Raw genomic sequence first — 14534 nt, forward strand, 5'->3', positions numbered from 1 at the left:
TATCACAACCCATCAGTCTATTTCATTTGTTTTAAAAAGCTTTCAGTTCAAACTGTCTTCTACAACACGTCCAAATGTCAACCCTTATGATTATTTTTGGAAAACGTTTTTTTCAGAGTGGGGACCTTCACATTACAACCACCTCTGTGATGGAGAGATATTTTGTTTCCAGCCATTAGTTTCATTAATTGGTCTTGAGTACTGGGGGGACTTATCAAAAGGGTTATTGGCAGTATTATGATCAACCTCACTCCAGATTTAAAAAAACATGAGACTTGTTACTTGTTTTTTTTTCTGTTTCTATCATTTACATAATCCTTAATAAGTCAAATTTGACCTTGACACAACAGGAAGCTTCGGTAACCAGATGGCATGTAGAAATTTGAAACAAACAAACAACACAACTTTTTACCTATAAATAAATGTCCTTTGATGTAATGACATTTACAGTTTTTACAACAAACAGAATGCTATCACACCAATCAGCAGCTGTAATTCATATCATACAAAATCAAAGTTCAAGGTTTTATTTTTCTGAGGTATAAAAATCACAAAAAGGTTCCTGATAACCTCATTGCTCAATGTGATTAAAACCCCACCGCCAAGATAAAACAACATGAAAGGAAATCAAATAAAACAGTTATTAGATGCACTAATTTTGATTTTACAAACACGATCAAACACGTGGTATTTTCTGTAAAGTGTTTCTTATCTTTGTTTGTTTTATGTTACGGTATCAAGATATACTGGTATTATGTTAACAAAGACCAGTTTACATTTTGAATATCAAAACGAATCCAAACTTTTTGTAATTGTTTGACAGCAGTCAGAACAAATGTGTCCTGTGATGTTGTGTGAAGGTTTGGGATCTGCTATGGATCAGTGCAGGGAACATGAGAGTCGAACCAAACTGCAGAGGTGAGATGACCAACCGCCCATGACACATCATCTTATCTCTAGTTAAGCACTCAAGTTAAATTATTATATATAATAGGAAGATCAAACACCACAAACGGGACTCGCCTGTACCCAGTTGTGTCTCCATGGAGAGCGATTGGTCCAAGGGCGAACATGTTAACTTCAAAGATGGACATCACCCTGCTGATCCAAGGTAAGAAGTCAAAGGAACTAAAACAGATTTGTTAGACAAAATGATTTCTTAACAATGTTGAAAGAAATATTGATTATTATTTATTTAATTATCTTAATATTTAGAAAAAAGTTTAGAAGAGCAAAAATTCAAAAGCGTTCAGAGTTTTCTTCATGTGATCACTGTTTCAGGTTATTAATGAGTTCTTATTCAGGATAAACGAGTCCTTGTGTTTGCAGGAGGAGCCTGCAGCAGAGACCACACTCGCCTGTATCCAGCAGCGTGTCCATGCAGAGTGAGTGGTCCAAGGGTCCACATGTCGACTTTAAACATGAACAGAGGTCTGACCTTGGGTAAGGACTGCAAACTGAAGGTGCAGCTTTTTACAGTTTCAGAGGGGCAGAAAATGGATGGATGGATGGCTGTTTTAGCACTGCATTTAGCAATACCATTTTCATCCACTTTATTTAACACGGTTTAAATTCTTTATAGCACGCTCCAACCATTTCATGGCTTTATGTTTTTTTAGCAGGAGGATTTACTTACTCATTCTAACTGTCATGTACTAAGACAAGTCACATAGGTTGGTGTCTAACATAAATGCGTTCCTATATTTAAAGGAAGATCCTACAGCAGAGACCACACTCTTCTGTATTCAGCAGTGTGTCCATGAAGAGCGATCGGTCCAAGGGTCCACATGTCGACTTTAAACATGAACAGAGCCCTGATGATGCAAGGTAAGAGCGCAACAGGGTCGATTCAGGACTTATCTGAAACAGACATTACACATATTTTAGAATCAGGTTTTTATCAACATATAGATCAGGATGAATGTATTGATCAGTAAGAAGACTGAATAGGTTATGTTTTATTATTGCATTTGCAAATGCCAACTTGTTCCCACCACTTATAACATGTCCAGTCCCATTCGATTCTTTATACTTGCTGCAACTATCACAGCACTTTGTGTCTTTTGCCACTGGGTTCACCCAGTGTGCTTGCTAACTGAAATCTCTCCCCCTGTGATTGTAGGAAGGTCAGACAACAGCAGCGCTCTCCTGTATCTAGCAGTGTGTCCATGCAGAGCGAGCGGTCCAAGGGTCCACATGTTGACTTTAAACATGAACAGAAGTCTGACCAAGGGTAAGGACTCAAAGGTGCATGAGTTATCTGATACAGAGTACTGCACATATTTTAACTATCAATTTTATATCCTAATAAATCTATCAGACCATAAAGCGCCCCGGATTATAAGACGCACTGTCGATGAACAGGTCTGTTTTCATACATAATGCACACTGGATTATAAGACGCAATAAGGGAAACAAAACAGTCCAGTCAGAGTTGAGTAAGCCAGACTTTACTCAACTCATTCTTCTTGCTTTCTCCACTTCTGTACCCTTGATTCATTAATGTTGAATTCTCTCGCAGCTGCTCTATTCCCATGTTGTTGCAGTATATTAATGACTAACCTTGTATTGTGGATGGATTCTCTTAGTTGTTCTCCTCACTGAAGTTTGGTCCGTTTACACCGTCCTATGATGCGTTTGCATTTGCCCCTAACCATCGGGAATGCTCGCGTTAACTTTTATTGAGTAGAAAAAAGTTAGCATTCTTCCTTCAGCTTCACTGTTTAAGTTATGCTAACATAGCTGTGTCGCTAGCAATCACGTAGCACATCATTATATACTATACCGGCTAGTCCAACTTCAGTAACCCTACAAAAGTCACTGCTGTTTAGTTTTCTGTCTTCATTTCTGTCTGAAGTGATAGGAGAGCTGTGTGTTTAATTTTTTTTCAGAAATCTCTCAGTCAGAACATGCTATATCATGTTTAGGTGGAAACTAGCAAGCTAAGTTCCTGTTAACTTCTAACTACGTTAAATTTAATAAATTCTGTTTTCATGGATGTCTGGATGTTAAACTTTATTGTTACACCTTTTAAAGCAGCAAATTTTGTTAAAGATGAAAGAATTTAGAGAGTTAGTTTTTAACTCTCAGTGATGGCGCAGTGTGCTTTTGACTTTGGAACCTGAAGCAGAGTTTGGACACAGATTACTGCGCAAGGCTCCTGACTACAGTAGCCGTAATGCTCCGATAATCGGAGCATCGACAAGCGGTGTGGCTTCGTAGCTTACCAAAGTTTAAAGGTCAGAAAGCACAACCAGAATTCATACATAAGGGGCACCAGATTATAAGGCACACTATTGATTTTTGAGAAAATTAAAGGATTTTAAGTGCGCCTTATAGTCCAAAAAATATGGAACAATACGGTATATTAAGTTTTAGCATTGCATTTTAAACATGCTGGTCTAATCAAGGATTTTAACATGGCTTATTATTTTTATTCATTTATGATTATCTCTAGCATGGTGCTTTGTATTATTCGTATTTTATCACTGTGGTTCACACCATGTGCTGGGTAACTGAAATATCCTCCTGTGATTGTAGGAAGATCAGACAATGGCAGCAGCACTCTTCTGTATCCAGCAGTGTGTCCATGCAGAGTGAGCGGTCCAAGGGTCCACATGTTGACTTTAAACATGAACAGAGGCCTGATGATCTGGGGTAGGAGCTGAAAGTGTGCAGATGTATCTGAGAAAGTACCTTAATTTTTTTTAAGATTGGTGCAGCCATTACAGCAGGAGGATTAATATACTTGTACTAACTAATACTAATCTAGTTCATAAAGCATGTTATCTAACTGAAATATCTTTCTGTTTGTATCAGCATTATCTTTCTATTAGTCTAAAATCGAATGCATCGCTAATAAAGAGCTATGATGTAGATTTTTATTCTCACAGCTCTTTAGCAAAAGTAAAACTGCTCTCAACAAAATACAGCCGGCTTTATGTGGGATACTTTTCACTATCTATCAGACAAACAGTGAGGGGGTGGAAGGTTGGAGGAGTTATTTACGTTTTTACTGGACTGCACAGTCCTGTAAAAGCTTTATTTTGAACCTGTTATCCTTAAGCAACTCACATGATAACTAAAATAAACATAAATATTTTATGTGTCTCTCTAGAGTTCAGCATGCCCAGCAGAATCAAAAAGACCTCGACTCCATCTTCACTGTGTGTAAATGTTCACCCACTGCACTTATCGTCATCAGTGATAGGTATTCTGGTTGGAACAACCTTCAGGCTACATGCATTAATATTTCTGTTCCAGAAACTCGAGAAGAGCATCATCAGTTTTGTGAAGGATGAGCTGAAAAAATTTCAGAGGATTCTGAGCCCAGATGACTCAGTCGGATTGGAGAGTGAGAGAGAGGATGGTGAAGATGTGGAGGAGAGGAGGAGCAGCAGAGAATCATTTCTGAAAATCACACTTTACTTCTTGAGAAGAATGAAAGAGAAGGAGCTGGCCGACCATCTCCAGAGCAGTACGAGTATTTCAGTAATGTCGATGTGATGTCACTTACCTACTGCCTCGTACAGGGCATAGGCTTTGAACCTGTGGTGGTGACAATTCTGACATTTATCTTGGTGGTAAAGTTATCTCATGATCCTCATCTGCTGGGAAGGTCACTTGTTTCTGCTGTTATGTCAGCATCTGTTATAACATGTCCGTCAATAATGTCGCTAAGGCAAGGAAAGCGCTCATTCTCCTTGAAATGTTTAACCATCCAACCTGGAGAGCAGCACTACCCTTTTCTTCTGTGGATGCCTTAGGAAGCCTTAGTTTCCCAAAATGGTAAATGATCTTTTCTGTTGCCAGTGGAAGAGCAAGGAAGGTGATTCTTGGTGACTCCATGGGTCCTGGGAGTCAACTGGGTGCCTTACAGGTCCAATATTCTACTACTTACCTCACTATATACATATTTTTCAAGTTTCTGCCCCAAAGTGACAGAGTGACAGCGCAAAGTCGCCAATACACGATCGACACTCTGGTTTTTTAGATGCCTCTTTTTGTATTAACTTCACTTTCAAATCCAGCCACATTCTCAGCACAGTATTGGTATTTAAGATGGGTGATGGTATGTTTTGTCAGGCATTTTTGCTGTAATAAACGCCTTCCCTAACACCTCCAGCTCGACTGTGTTAGTGATTTTTAGTTACAGGCCTTAAAGTCATTATGTCAGTCTCACCCCGTTGTTGGGGGAAACAGCCAGAACAGTTCCCTGAATTAAATGATGCTCACCACTCACTCAGAAACACAGCCTCACAGTTTAACTGTGGCCGTCCCTTTGGCTAGTTATGTATCTACGAAGTGAAGGTGGAATGAACTCCCATTTTGAGATCGTGTCTCAAAATGCAGGCTTGAATGGTGTTAAACACACTAGAACAATATGTGTGCTACAAGGACAAGCTGCCTTTCAACCTGGTGCACGTACTTGTTTAAACACATTGTGTTTACGGGATTTTCAGTAGCTGCATATTTCTTAAGCTACTTGGTGTTGAGCTTTTTGTGTTCGTGAGATTTAACAGGTTTTAATTTCTCTTTGTTTTTTATTCAGGAACTCATAATACTGTGTGTCAATATAAGCTGAAGTCTAGCCTAAAGACAAAATTCGAGTGTGTGTTTGAGGGGATCGCTAAAGCAGGAAACCCAACCCTTCTGAATCAGATCTACACAGAGCTCTACGTCACAGAGGGAGGGACTGCAGAGGCCAGTGATGAACATGAGGTCAGACAGATTGAAACAGCATCCAGGAAACCAGACAGACCAGAAGCAACAATCAGACAAGAAGACATCTTTAAAGCCTCACCTGTTAAAGACAAGCCAATCAGAACAGTGCTGACAAAGGGAGTGGCTGGCATTGGGAAAACAGTCCTAACACAGAAGTTCACTTTGGACTGGGCTGAAGACAAAGCCAACCAGGACATCCAGTTCATGTTTCCATTCACTTTCAGAGAGCTGAATGTGCTGAAAGAGAAAAAGTTCAGCTTGGTGGAACTTGTTCATCACTTCTTTACTGAAACCAAAGAAGCAGGAATCTGGAGCTTTGAAGACTTCCAGGTTGTGTTCATCTTTGATGGTCTGGATGAGTGTCGACTTCCTCTGGACTTCCACAAAACTAAAATCATCACTGACCCTAGAAAGTCCACCTCAGTGGATGTGCTACTGACAAATCTCATCAGGGGAAAGCTGCTTCCTTCTGCTCGCCTCTGGATAACCACAAGACCTGCAGCAGCCAATCAGATTCTTTCCCAGTGTGTTCACAGGGTGACAGAGGTAAGAGGGTTCACTGACCCACAGAAGGAGGAGTACTTCAGAAAGAGATTCAAAGAAAAGGAGCAGGCCAACAGGATTATCTCCCACATCAAGAAATCACGAAGCCTCCACATCATGTGCCACATCCCAGTCTTCTGCTGGATCACTGCTACAGTTCTGGAAGATGTGCTGAAAACTAGAGAGGGGGGACAGCTGCCCAAGACCCTGACTGAGATGTACATTCACTTCCTGGTGGTTCAGGCCAAAATGAAGAAGGTCAAGTATGACGAGGGAACTGAAACAGATCAGCACTGGAGTCCAGAGAGCAGGAAGATGATCGAGTGTCTGGGAAAACTGGCTTTTGATCAGCTGCAGAAAGGAAACCTGATCTTCTATGAATCAGACCTGACAGAGTGTGGTATTGACATCAGGGCAGCCTCAGTGTACTCAGGAGTGTTCACAGAGATCTTTAAAGAGGAGAGAGGACTGTACCAGAACAAGGTGTTCTGCTTTATCCATCTGAGTGTTCAGGAGTTTCTGGCTGCTCTTCATGTCCATCTTATATTTAGCAACTCTGGGGTCAACATGCTGGAAGATCAAATTGCTTCTAAGAAGCCTAAGGTCTTTAAAAACAAATGTAGTCTAAAACTCCTTCATCAGATTGCTGTGGACAAGGCCTTACAGAGTCCAAATGGACACCTGGACTTGTTCCTCCGCTTCCTCCTTGGGCTATCACTGCTGAACAGTCAGAATCTCTTAAGAGGACTCCAGAAAACAGTAGGTTCAGAGTGCAATCAGAAAACAGCCAAGTATATAAAGAAAAAGATCAGCGAAAATGAGGCTACTGAGCAAAACATCAATCTGTTCCACTGTCTGAATGAACTGAATGATTGTTCTCTAGTGGAGGAGATTCAACAGTTCCTGAGTTCAGGAAGTCTCTCTACAGATAAATTGTCTTCTGCTCAGTGGTCAGCTCTGGTCTTCATCTTACTGTCATCAGATGAAGATCTGGACATATTTGACTTGAAGAAATACTCTGCTTCAGAAGAAGCTCTTCTAAGGCTACTCCCAGTGGTCAAAGCCTCCAACAGAGCTCTGTAAGTGGATGAATCAGAATCAGAATACTTTATTGATCCCCGGGGGAAATTATTTTTTTGTTACAGTGCTCCATTATAAACCAACATAAACCAACATTAAGACAAGACAGAATATACGCTAACTAAGAACTAACTAAGAATAGCATAGTACTATATATATATATATATATATATATATATATATATATATATATATATATATATATATATATATATATATATATATATATATATACTCATTAATAAATTAATACTCATTAATAAATAGCTGGAAAAGAAACGTGTAGTTGTAGCAGTAACCAGTGTGTTAAGTTAAGTGGATGCATTGGCATGATATATATAATATAATAATATAACTGAACACATTAAACATTTGTAATTACTATTTCCTGCTTAGGCTAGGTGGTTGTCACCTGTCAGGGGGAACCTGGAAAGATCTTTCCTCAATTCTCCAATTTTCTAGTCTGAAAGAGCTGGACCTTAGTAACAATGACCTGCAAGATTCAGGAATGCTGCAGCTATCTGTGGGACTGAAGAGTGCACACTGTAAACTGGAGATTCTCAGGTTAGGAATCCATTGCAAAGTATTACACTTCAAATTTGGCAACAGTAATGTTTAAATTGTCAAATTAATTTCTATTAAATAGAATTGGGACATAATTTCTTAATTAATTTAGGGTGGTGGCATTTTTGTGTTTTTGTATTAACATTTGCAGTGATCTAGATTTGTCCAACCAGAAAGCTAATTCAGTAACACCGAATATGAAGTGTGTTTAAAACACATCTCCAACCTTAACTCTAAAGGATGGCTGTGTGCAAACTGTCGTGGAGAAGCAGTGAAGCCCTGTCCACAGTTCTCTGCTCTGAGTCCTGTAGCCTGAGAGAGCTGGATCTGAGTAACAATGACTTGCAGGATTCTGGCGTAAGAGGGTTGTTAGCTGGACTGGAGAGCCCACACTGTAAACTTGAAACTCTTAGGTAAGAAATCAGATGTTTACTTCTCTTTTTCTAAAGACTGTGTCCTGCAGATTCTTTTGTATATCCCGACCAATGTCTTAAACTTACCTATAACACTGTTTTAAATACAATTTCTTTTAATAATTTCAGCCTCTCAGGTTGTCTAATCAGATATGACGGCTGTGCTTCTCTGGCTGCAGCTCTGAGATCTAACCCCTCCCATCTTAGAAAGCTAGACCTAAGTTACAATCATCCAGGAGATTCAGGAGTGGGACTGCTGTCCACTGGACTGAAAAATCCACTCTGGAGACTGGACATTCTGAAGTATGATTCATGAAGACACCGATGATTTTTGTAAAAAACTATAATAATTTAAAAAAAATACTTGCCATGGAGGCTCTTTGCCTTAAATACAAGCATGCATTTAAGCCATTGTGAAACTTGACGACATGTATTAAGTCTAATTTACACTATTTAGCCCTTCTCTACAATACTGTTATAGATTTAACACTGTCAGTGAAGCTGGGAAAAAAGTTAGCATTTTCAGTTTCAGTTTTGAGAGCATGTGTGGTTGATTGGTTGGTGGCTGCTAATAGTCCTACATTAGCTTATATTTTAGAGCATGTCTTCCACTTTTCATAATGAAAGACAACATATCAGTTAACTGGGTCGTTTTTTTCCCCAGGGTGGAAAACTGTGGAGAGCAAAGGTTAAAACCCGGTCTGAGAAAATGTAAGCATGTACTTTGTTAATAGGAATTTATGATATTTTGAAACCTTGTATTTGAATATTCTTTATGTCCTTTATTTTAAAGCTGTGTCTTCTTTCTTCTGGCAGACGCCTGTGAACTTACACTGGACAGAAACACAGCACACAGAAAGCTGAAACTTTCTGAAAACGACAGAAAAGTAATGCTGGTAGGAGAGAAGGAGCAGACTTATCCCAATCACCCAGACAGATTTGACCGTAGGGAGCAGCTCTTGTGCAGTAATCGTCTGACTGGTCGCTGTTACTGGGAGGTGGAGTGGAGAGGAGAAGTTGACATAGCCGTAAGTTACAGAGGAATAAAACGGAAAGGAAACAGTGAAGACTGCAAGTTTGGAATGAATGATCAGTCGTGGTGTCTGCGATGCTCTGATGGTGGCTTCTCCGTCTGCCATGATAACAAAATCAGATCAGTCCCTCCCTCTTCGGTCTCTAACAGAGTAGCAGTGTATGTGGATTATCCTGCTGGCAGTCTGTCCTTCTACAGAGTCTCCTCTGACAAAATGATCCAAATCCACACCTTCGAAACCACATTCACTGAACCTCTGTATGCTGGGTTCGGTTTTGTGTTTGGGTTGGGCGTTGAGTCTTTGATGCTGTCAATTGACTCCTCTGTGTCTCTGTGTTCAGTATAGGACAAATAATTGCATACATCAGTCTGCATCTGAGTAACATCCACAATGAAAATATGATATGGCATTTCAGAACAAGTTCTAGCAAGATTTCTGGATAAGCAAACAACACATTACATTTCCTTTCTGCTTTAATATACAGTAAGAGATGTGATCTGAAAGTTTTTATATATTGCTAGTTTGGCTCTGAGGATTACTGCTCTTTTTGGCCAACTGCCTTCTAGAATGCAGTAAAACATACTACATGGATTATCAAACTTTAATGGCAGTTTTTCAACTCCTAACTTAAAGTATAGAATATGGCAACTGATTCTAAAGAACATAATAATCTGCTTCCATACATCCATTGTTTGTCCTACTAGGATTAGAATAAGATTGCATTTTTGCCATGTTTTCAGTACTAGAAAATATTATCTTTCAAATGAAGTCTCTTAAATGCATTTATAGTTCTTCCTTTAGCAGATCTTATTAGGGTGTAGGTCAAGATTACATAAAAAAGGGTAGATGTGAACCAAACCCTTCCCCTACCCTTAAATCCTAAAACCAGTCAATGGCAACTGCATACATGTAAAGACAATGCATTTCCTTACGTTCATCAAGTTCATTTTCTTAGTAGTCCTTACCCTTGAAAATATTTCTTCTTCTGTCAAAGGTTATTATCCATTTAAACTTGGCTAAAAGTTTTAAAATGAACACAGGTTGCATTTGAAAGTGCGTACCACTTCAGGACGAAAAAGAAAAAAGAAAGCTTCCCCATATTTTCACTGTTCTGTTCTTCAGTCACCAACATCATTTTCATTTTCTGCAATATTTTTACTCTGAATTTTTTTAAAAGAAAGTTTTTATTATTTCTGCTTTAATTTGCCAAGATGTGAAACACGGCAACATGTACAATAAATGACCGTATAACCTGACTTGTGAGATGTCATGTATTAATGTTTTTCACTGATCACCGATCAGCAGTGATCAGTGAGATGCTTGACTACAAGATAAACAGCCACAAGGAGCAGTACCTTCCATGGCGAAGGAGACTAGAGGCCAAGGTCAAAGTAGCATGGAAGGAAGTTAGCCAATGATCGGAGCTGCAGGAAGGGGCAATCAAAAAGGTGCCTAAGAAGTAGAGCAAGCTCTTATATATATTATATTCCTTCAGCTTGAAGGATAGACCACCAGCAGCGATGAGAGGTTTTTTTTTAAATTACATACACTATCAGTCAAAAGTTTTAGAATACCCCAATTTTTCCAGTTATTTATTGCAAGTCAAGTTGTTCACGTCCAATGAATAGTTCAAATGGTACAAAGGTAAGTGGTGAACTGCCAGAGGGTAGAAAAAGGTTACCCAAAAGTGAAAAATTATTTACATTTCAGAACTAAACAAAAAGGCCTTTTTCAGAGAACACAACATGGGTTAACAATTTAAAGCTGCTCTGCAGCAATGGAAGTTGATCAAGACTTGAAAGCTGGAGCTACTAAATCCTACAGGTGTTCCAACTTTTCTGGATTACATACCACCCCCTCTGTCTGCATAAAAGCAGTGCTGGAACACACTGTGGTGCCATACCCTTGTGAGCATCAGTTGAACAGTATTGTACTGCAGTGTGTTGCTACAAAAATGGGGAGGAAAAAGCAATTAACAATGGAAGACAGACAGGCCATCATAGCACTTAAAAATAGCTCTATAAAATAGGTGTAGGTCTCTCCTACAGAGAAATTGCAAAGAAAGTCCAGGTGTCAGTGAGTACAGTTTCCTTCACCATCAAAAGGCACTCAGAAACTGGGGCAAACTCTGACAGGAAGAGGTCTGGCATACCCAAAACCACAACTGAATCACAGGACAAGTTACTGAAAGTTAACAGCTTGCGTGATAGGCGGCTCGCAGGACAACAGCTTCAAGCACAGTTTAATAGTGGTCATAGTAAGCAACTCTCAGTTTCAACTGTTAAGAGAAGACTTCGAGCTGCAGGTTTGACAGGAAAGCCATTGCTAAAACATCAGAATAAGACAAAGAGGCCTGCCTGGGCCGTGAAACACCACCACTGGACTACTGGAGACTGGAAGAAGGTATCATGGACTGATGAATCCAAATTTGAAATCTTTGGTTCATGCAGGATCTTTGCACGCCATCGAGTAGGTTTGTTGGATCAACAGTCAACCATAGAGAAGGATGTGTGATGGTCTGGGGCTGTTTTGCTGTATCCAGGGCCTGAACCAAAATAGCTACTCCAGCATTCTGTAGTGCCATGCAATACCCTCTTGTATGCATCTAGTTGGTCAGGGTTTCAAGATTATGACCCAAAACATAAGTCCAAGCTATGCCAGGATACCCCAGGAAAAAAAGAGCAAGATGGTAACCTTGAAAACATGGAGTGGCCAGCACAGTCTCCAGACTTAAACCCCATCAAGCTGGTTTGGGATGAACTGGACAGAAGAGTGAAAGCAAAGCAACCTACAAGTGCCACTGTCTGTCGACATTACAGGAATCCAGGCCTATACAATAAAGGGTGCCAACTGCGCGGAAAGCAGACACAGTTCAGGAGCCATTGGTGGCAACGAAGCAGTTCTGAAGGCCGACTGCGGAGGCAGCGGCAGTGATGAGACAGTCCAGGGTGCTGGCCGTGAGTAAAGCAGCGGCAGGTGAAGTCCAGATGCCGCTTGGGAAACGGGGGTGGCAACATAGTTAAGGAGGCTGCGAATGACAGCAAAGATGCTCAGCCAATGGCCTGGAAAGTGGCCGTCAACAGTGTAGTGCTGGACGTGGACGAGCAGGCCGTGCAGGCCGTGGATGAGCAGGACCAGAAGGCACAAGACCAGATGGCGGCGTAGCAGCCATAGGCGGTTGGATGGCTGGCATCATGGCTGTTGCAGATGGTGGATCTGATGGTTGAGTAGTTGGTGGAGCTGATGGCTGGACAGACTCTCCAGAGTCCTCAGCAGAGGCAAACGACAGCTGGGCAGACTCCCCAGAGTCAGCTGGGTAGACACTGCAGAGAGTCGCCAGCAGATGGCGTCAAAACATTGGACAGCTGGATGAACTCTTCAGAGCCGCCAGCGGGCACAGATGGCTGGCGCGGCTCTCCAGAGGCCCCAGCTGGAACAGATGCAGGACCAGCAGGTGCAGACTTCTGGCTGACCAGACAGCTGAGCAGGTGTCTGAGCAGATGACTGGGCTAATAACTGACCTAGCGACTGAACTAGTGACAGAAGTAGAGGGTGTAATGGTGGATGAAGTGGTGGATTAGCAGGCGGCTTTACTTGTTCTCCTAAGAAAACAAAGGAAACGGCCGGAATGGGTGCAGGCACCTGCTGGACACCAGCTGCTCCCACCCGAGGAGCAGGTACTGGTGCAGAGGTGGGCTGTTTCCTGGTTGGCCTCACCCTGGGGACCTGTATGGGTGCCGGGGCAAACTGGGCACCAGTCACTGCCACCCGAGGGGTGGTTATGGGTGCAGGAGGTAACTGGTTAATGGCCACCCTCACCCTGGGAGCCGGAACAGGCACTGGCAATGGCTGCGCAGCTGCTGTCCCCAGCTGGTACAGGTGTAGAGACTAGCAGAGCCTCAGCTGGCCTGGAAACCGGAGCAGGAACCAACCGGGCCCTGGGCCCCCTCACTCGAGAAACTGATACAGGTGCAGGGGATGTCTGGACCGCAGTCACCCTGAGAACAGGGGGCACAGAGAGGCAGAGGAACAGTCTCTGAAAAAACAGTGTCAGCAAAAATAGATTTAAGCCCTTTGCCACCTTGACGAACAGTTTTTACAGTCTTTGTGGTTGGGTGGACAAAATATGACTTGACAGAACCTGACTTGACAGAACCTGAAGTTCTGAAGAGGAACAGTGCTGAAGAGGAACAACCCTAGGTTTCTGTTTAGCCCTGTTATATGTCTGTTATATGAAGCACTATGGTCTTGGAGGAATGTTGTCTTCACTGTGTATTGTACCACTACAGTACACAATCTATTTTTTCAACAGATTACAGATATAGGTTATCAAGTACTTCTGATTTGAGGGTCTCTTTTTCAGAGGAGCTATAGTATCTGGAGTCGTGCTGTGTGCAGATCAACAATGAATCACATATCGATTGTGGGAGAGAGTGCAGCGTGCAGCGTTTAAAGCGTGGAAGTACTGACCTTACTTTGAGTTTGATTCCATAAAAAGTGACAAAAACATTAGCGTCCATTGTGCGTGGGAAGAAAACTTCTTTTTACAGCGAAAAAAACCCCTAAACTTCCAAGCAAGCACCGAGTGCGCAACGACGTAATGGGAAACTCACAGAGAAAGTCGCGGATTCTTCAACTGACCGCGCCTACCCCACTCCTGCTTTACAGGTGAAAATAGAGCAACAGGACCGCTGAGTCTTTGACTTTATTTATTTTCTGCTGTGTTTTACTTGCATCTATTTGAAAGAGTGAGTGTAAACACAAAAAATATTTTATTTTATGTGCTGGAATGTGTAGAAAATAGGTTTAAATGTTAAACTAATTTATTCAAGTCAGAGAATGTTGCATATAATTAAATTTTTGCTTGATGCATAAAGTTAAAAGATTAAAACTAATAAAACAAGTTAAAAAAATAGACTTTTCCATTTGATTACATTTTGTATGATAGATTATGTAGAAAAAGTAGAATTGGGCTGAAAGATCTATCGCTTTATCACCTCTTCAGGTTGTAAATCGTGTTTTTAAAAAGTAACTAAGTAACTAAGTAATTAATTACTTTTGAAAATAAGTAATCAGTAAAGTAACGGGATTACTTTTTTGGGGAAGTAATCAGTAATTAGTTACTGATTACTTTTTTCAAGTAACTTGACCAACACTGTTTGAGATTGAGCACCGT

General features: G+C 41.0%; 1 protein-coding gene across 1 annotated transcript; it reads left to right on the top strand.

The window, feature by feature from the left end:
* Positions 1-835: 835 nt before the first annotated feature.
* Positions 836-10614, top strand: LOC146692593 (NACHT, LRR and PYD domains-containing protein 3-like). The gene is made up of 14 exons (XM_085432726.1): positions 836-918; positions 995-1111; positions 1330-1443; positions 1711-1827; positions 2123-2233; positions 3541-3657; positions 4118-4166; positions 4264-4477; positions 5552-7346; positions 7744-7911; positions 8151-8324; positions 8454-8627; positions 8989-9035; positions 9141-10614. Exons 1-14 carry the CDS (start codon positions 836-838, stop codon positions 9701-9703), a joined length of 3843 nt encoding a protein of 1280 aa, XP_085288852.1. The 3' UTR covers positions 9704-10614.
* Positions 10615-14534: the final 3920 nt, after the last annotated feature.

The sequence above is a fragment of the Copadichromis virginalis genome, linkage group LG15 (genome assembly GCF_057382275.1).
Source record: "Copadichromis virginalis isolate Kocher_CV1m ecotype Utaka linkage group LG15, C_Virginalis_male_GT1.1, whole genome shotgun sequence".
NCBI lineage: Eukaryota > Metazoa > Chordata > Actinopteri > Cichliformes > Cichlidae > Copadichromis > Copadichromis virginalis.

What these genes read in the sequence shown, in the direction of transcription:
- LOC146692593 (XM_085432726.1), top strand. Translation starts at nt 836, where the DNA reads ATGTGTCCTGTGATGTTGTGTGAAGGTTTGGGATCTGCTATGGATCAG. An exon ending in CAGAGGCCTGATGATCTGGG is followed by an intron (nt 3,658 to 4,117) that starts GTAGGAGCTGAA and finishes GTGTCTCTCTAG; the next exon opens with AGTTCAGCATGCCCAGCAGA. An exon ending in ACCTCGACTCCATCTTCACT is followed by an intron (nt 4,167 to 4,263) that starts GTGTGTAAATGT and finishes TTTCTGTTCCAG; the next exon opens with AAACTCGAGAAGAGCATCAT.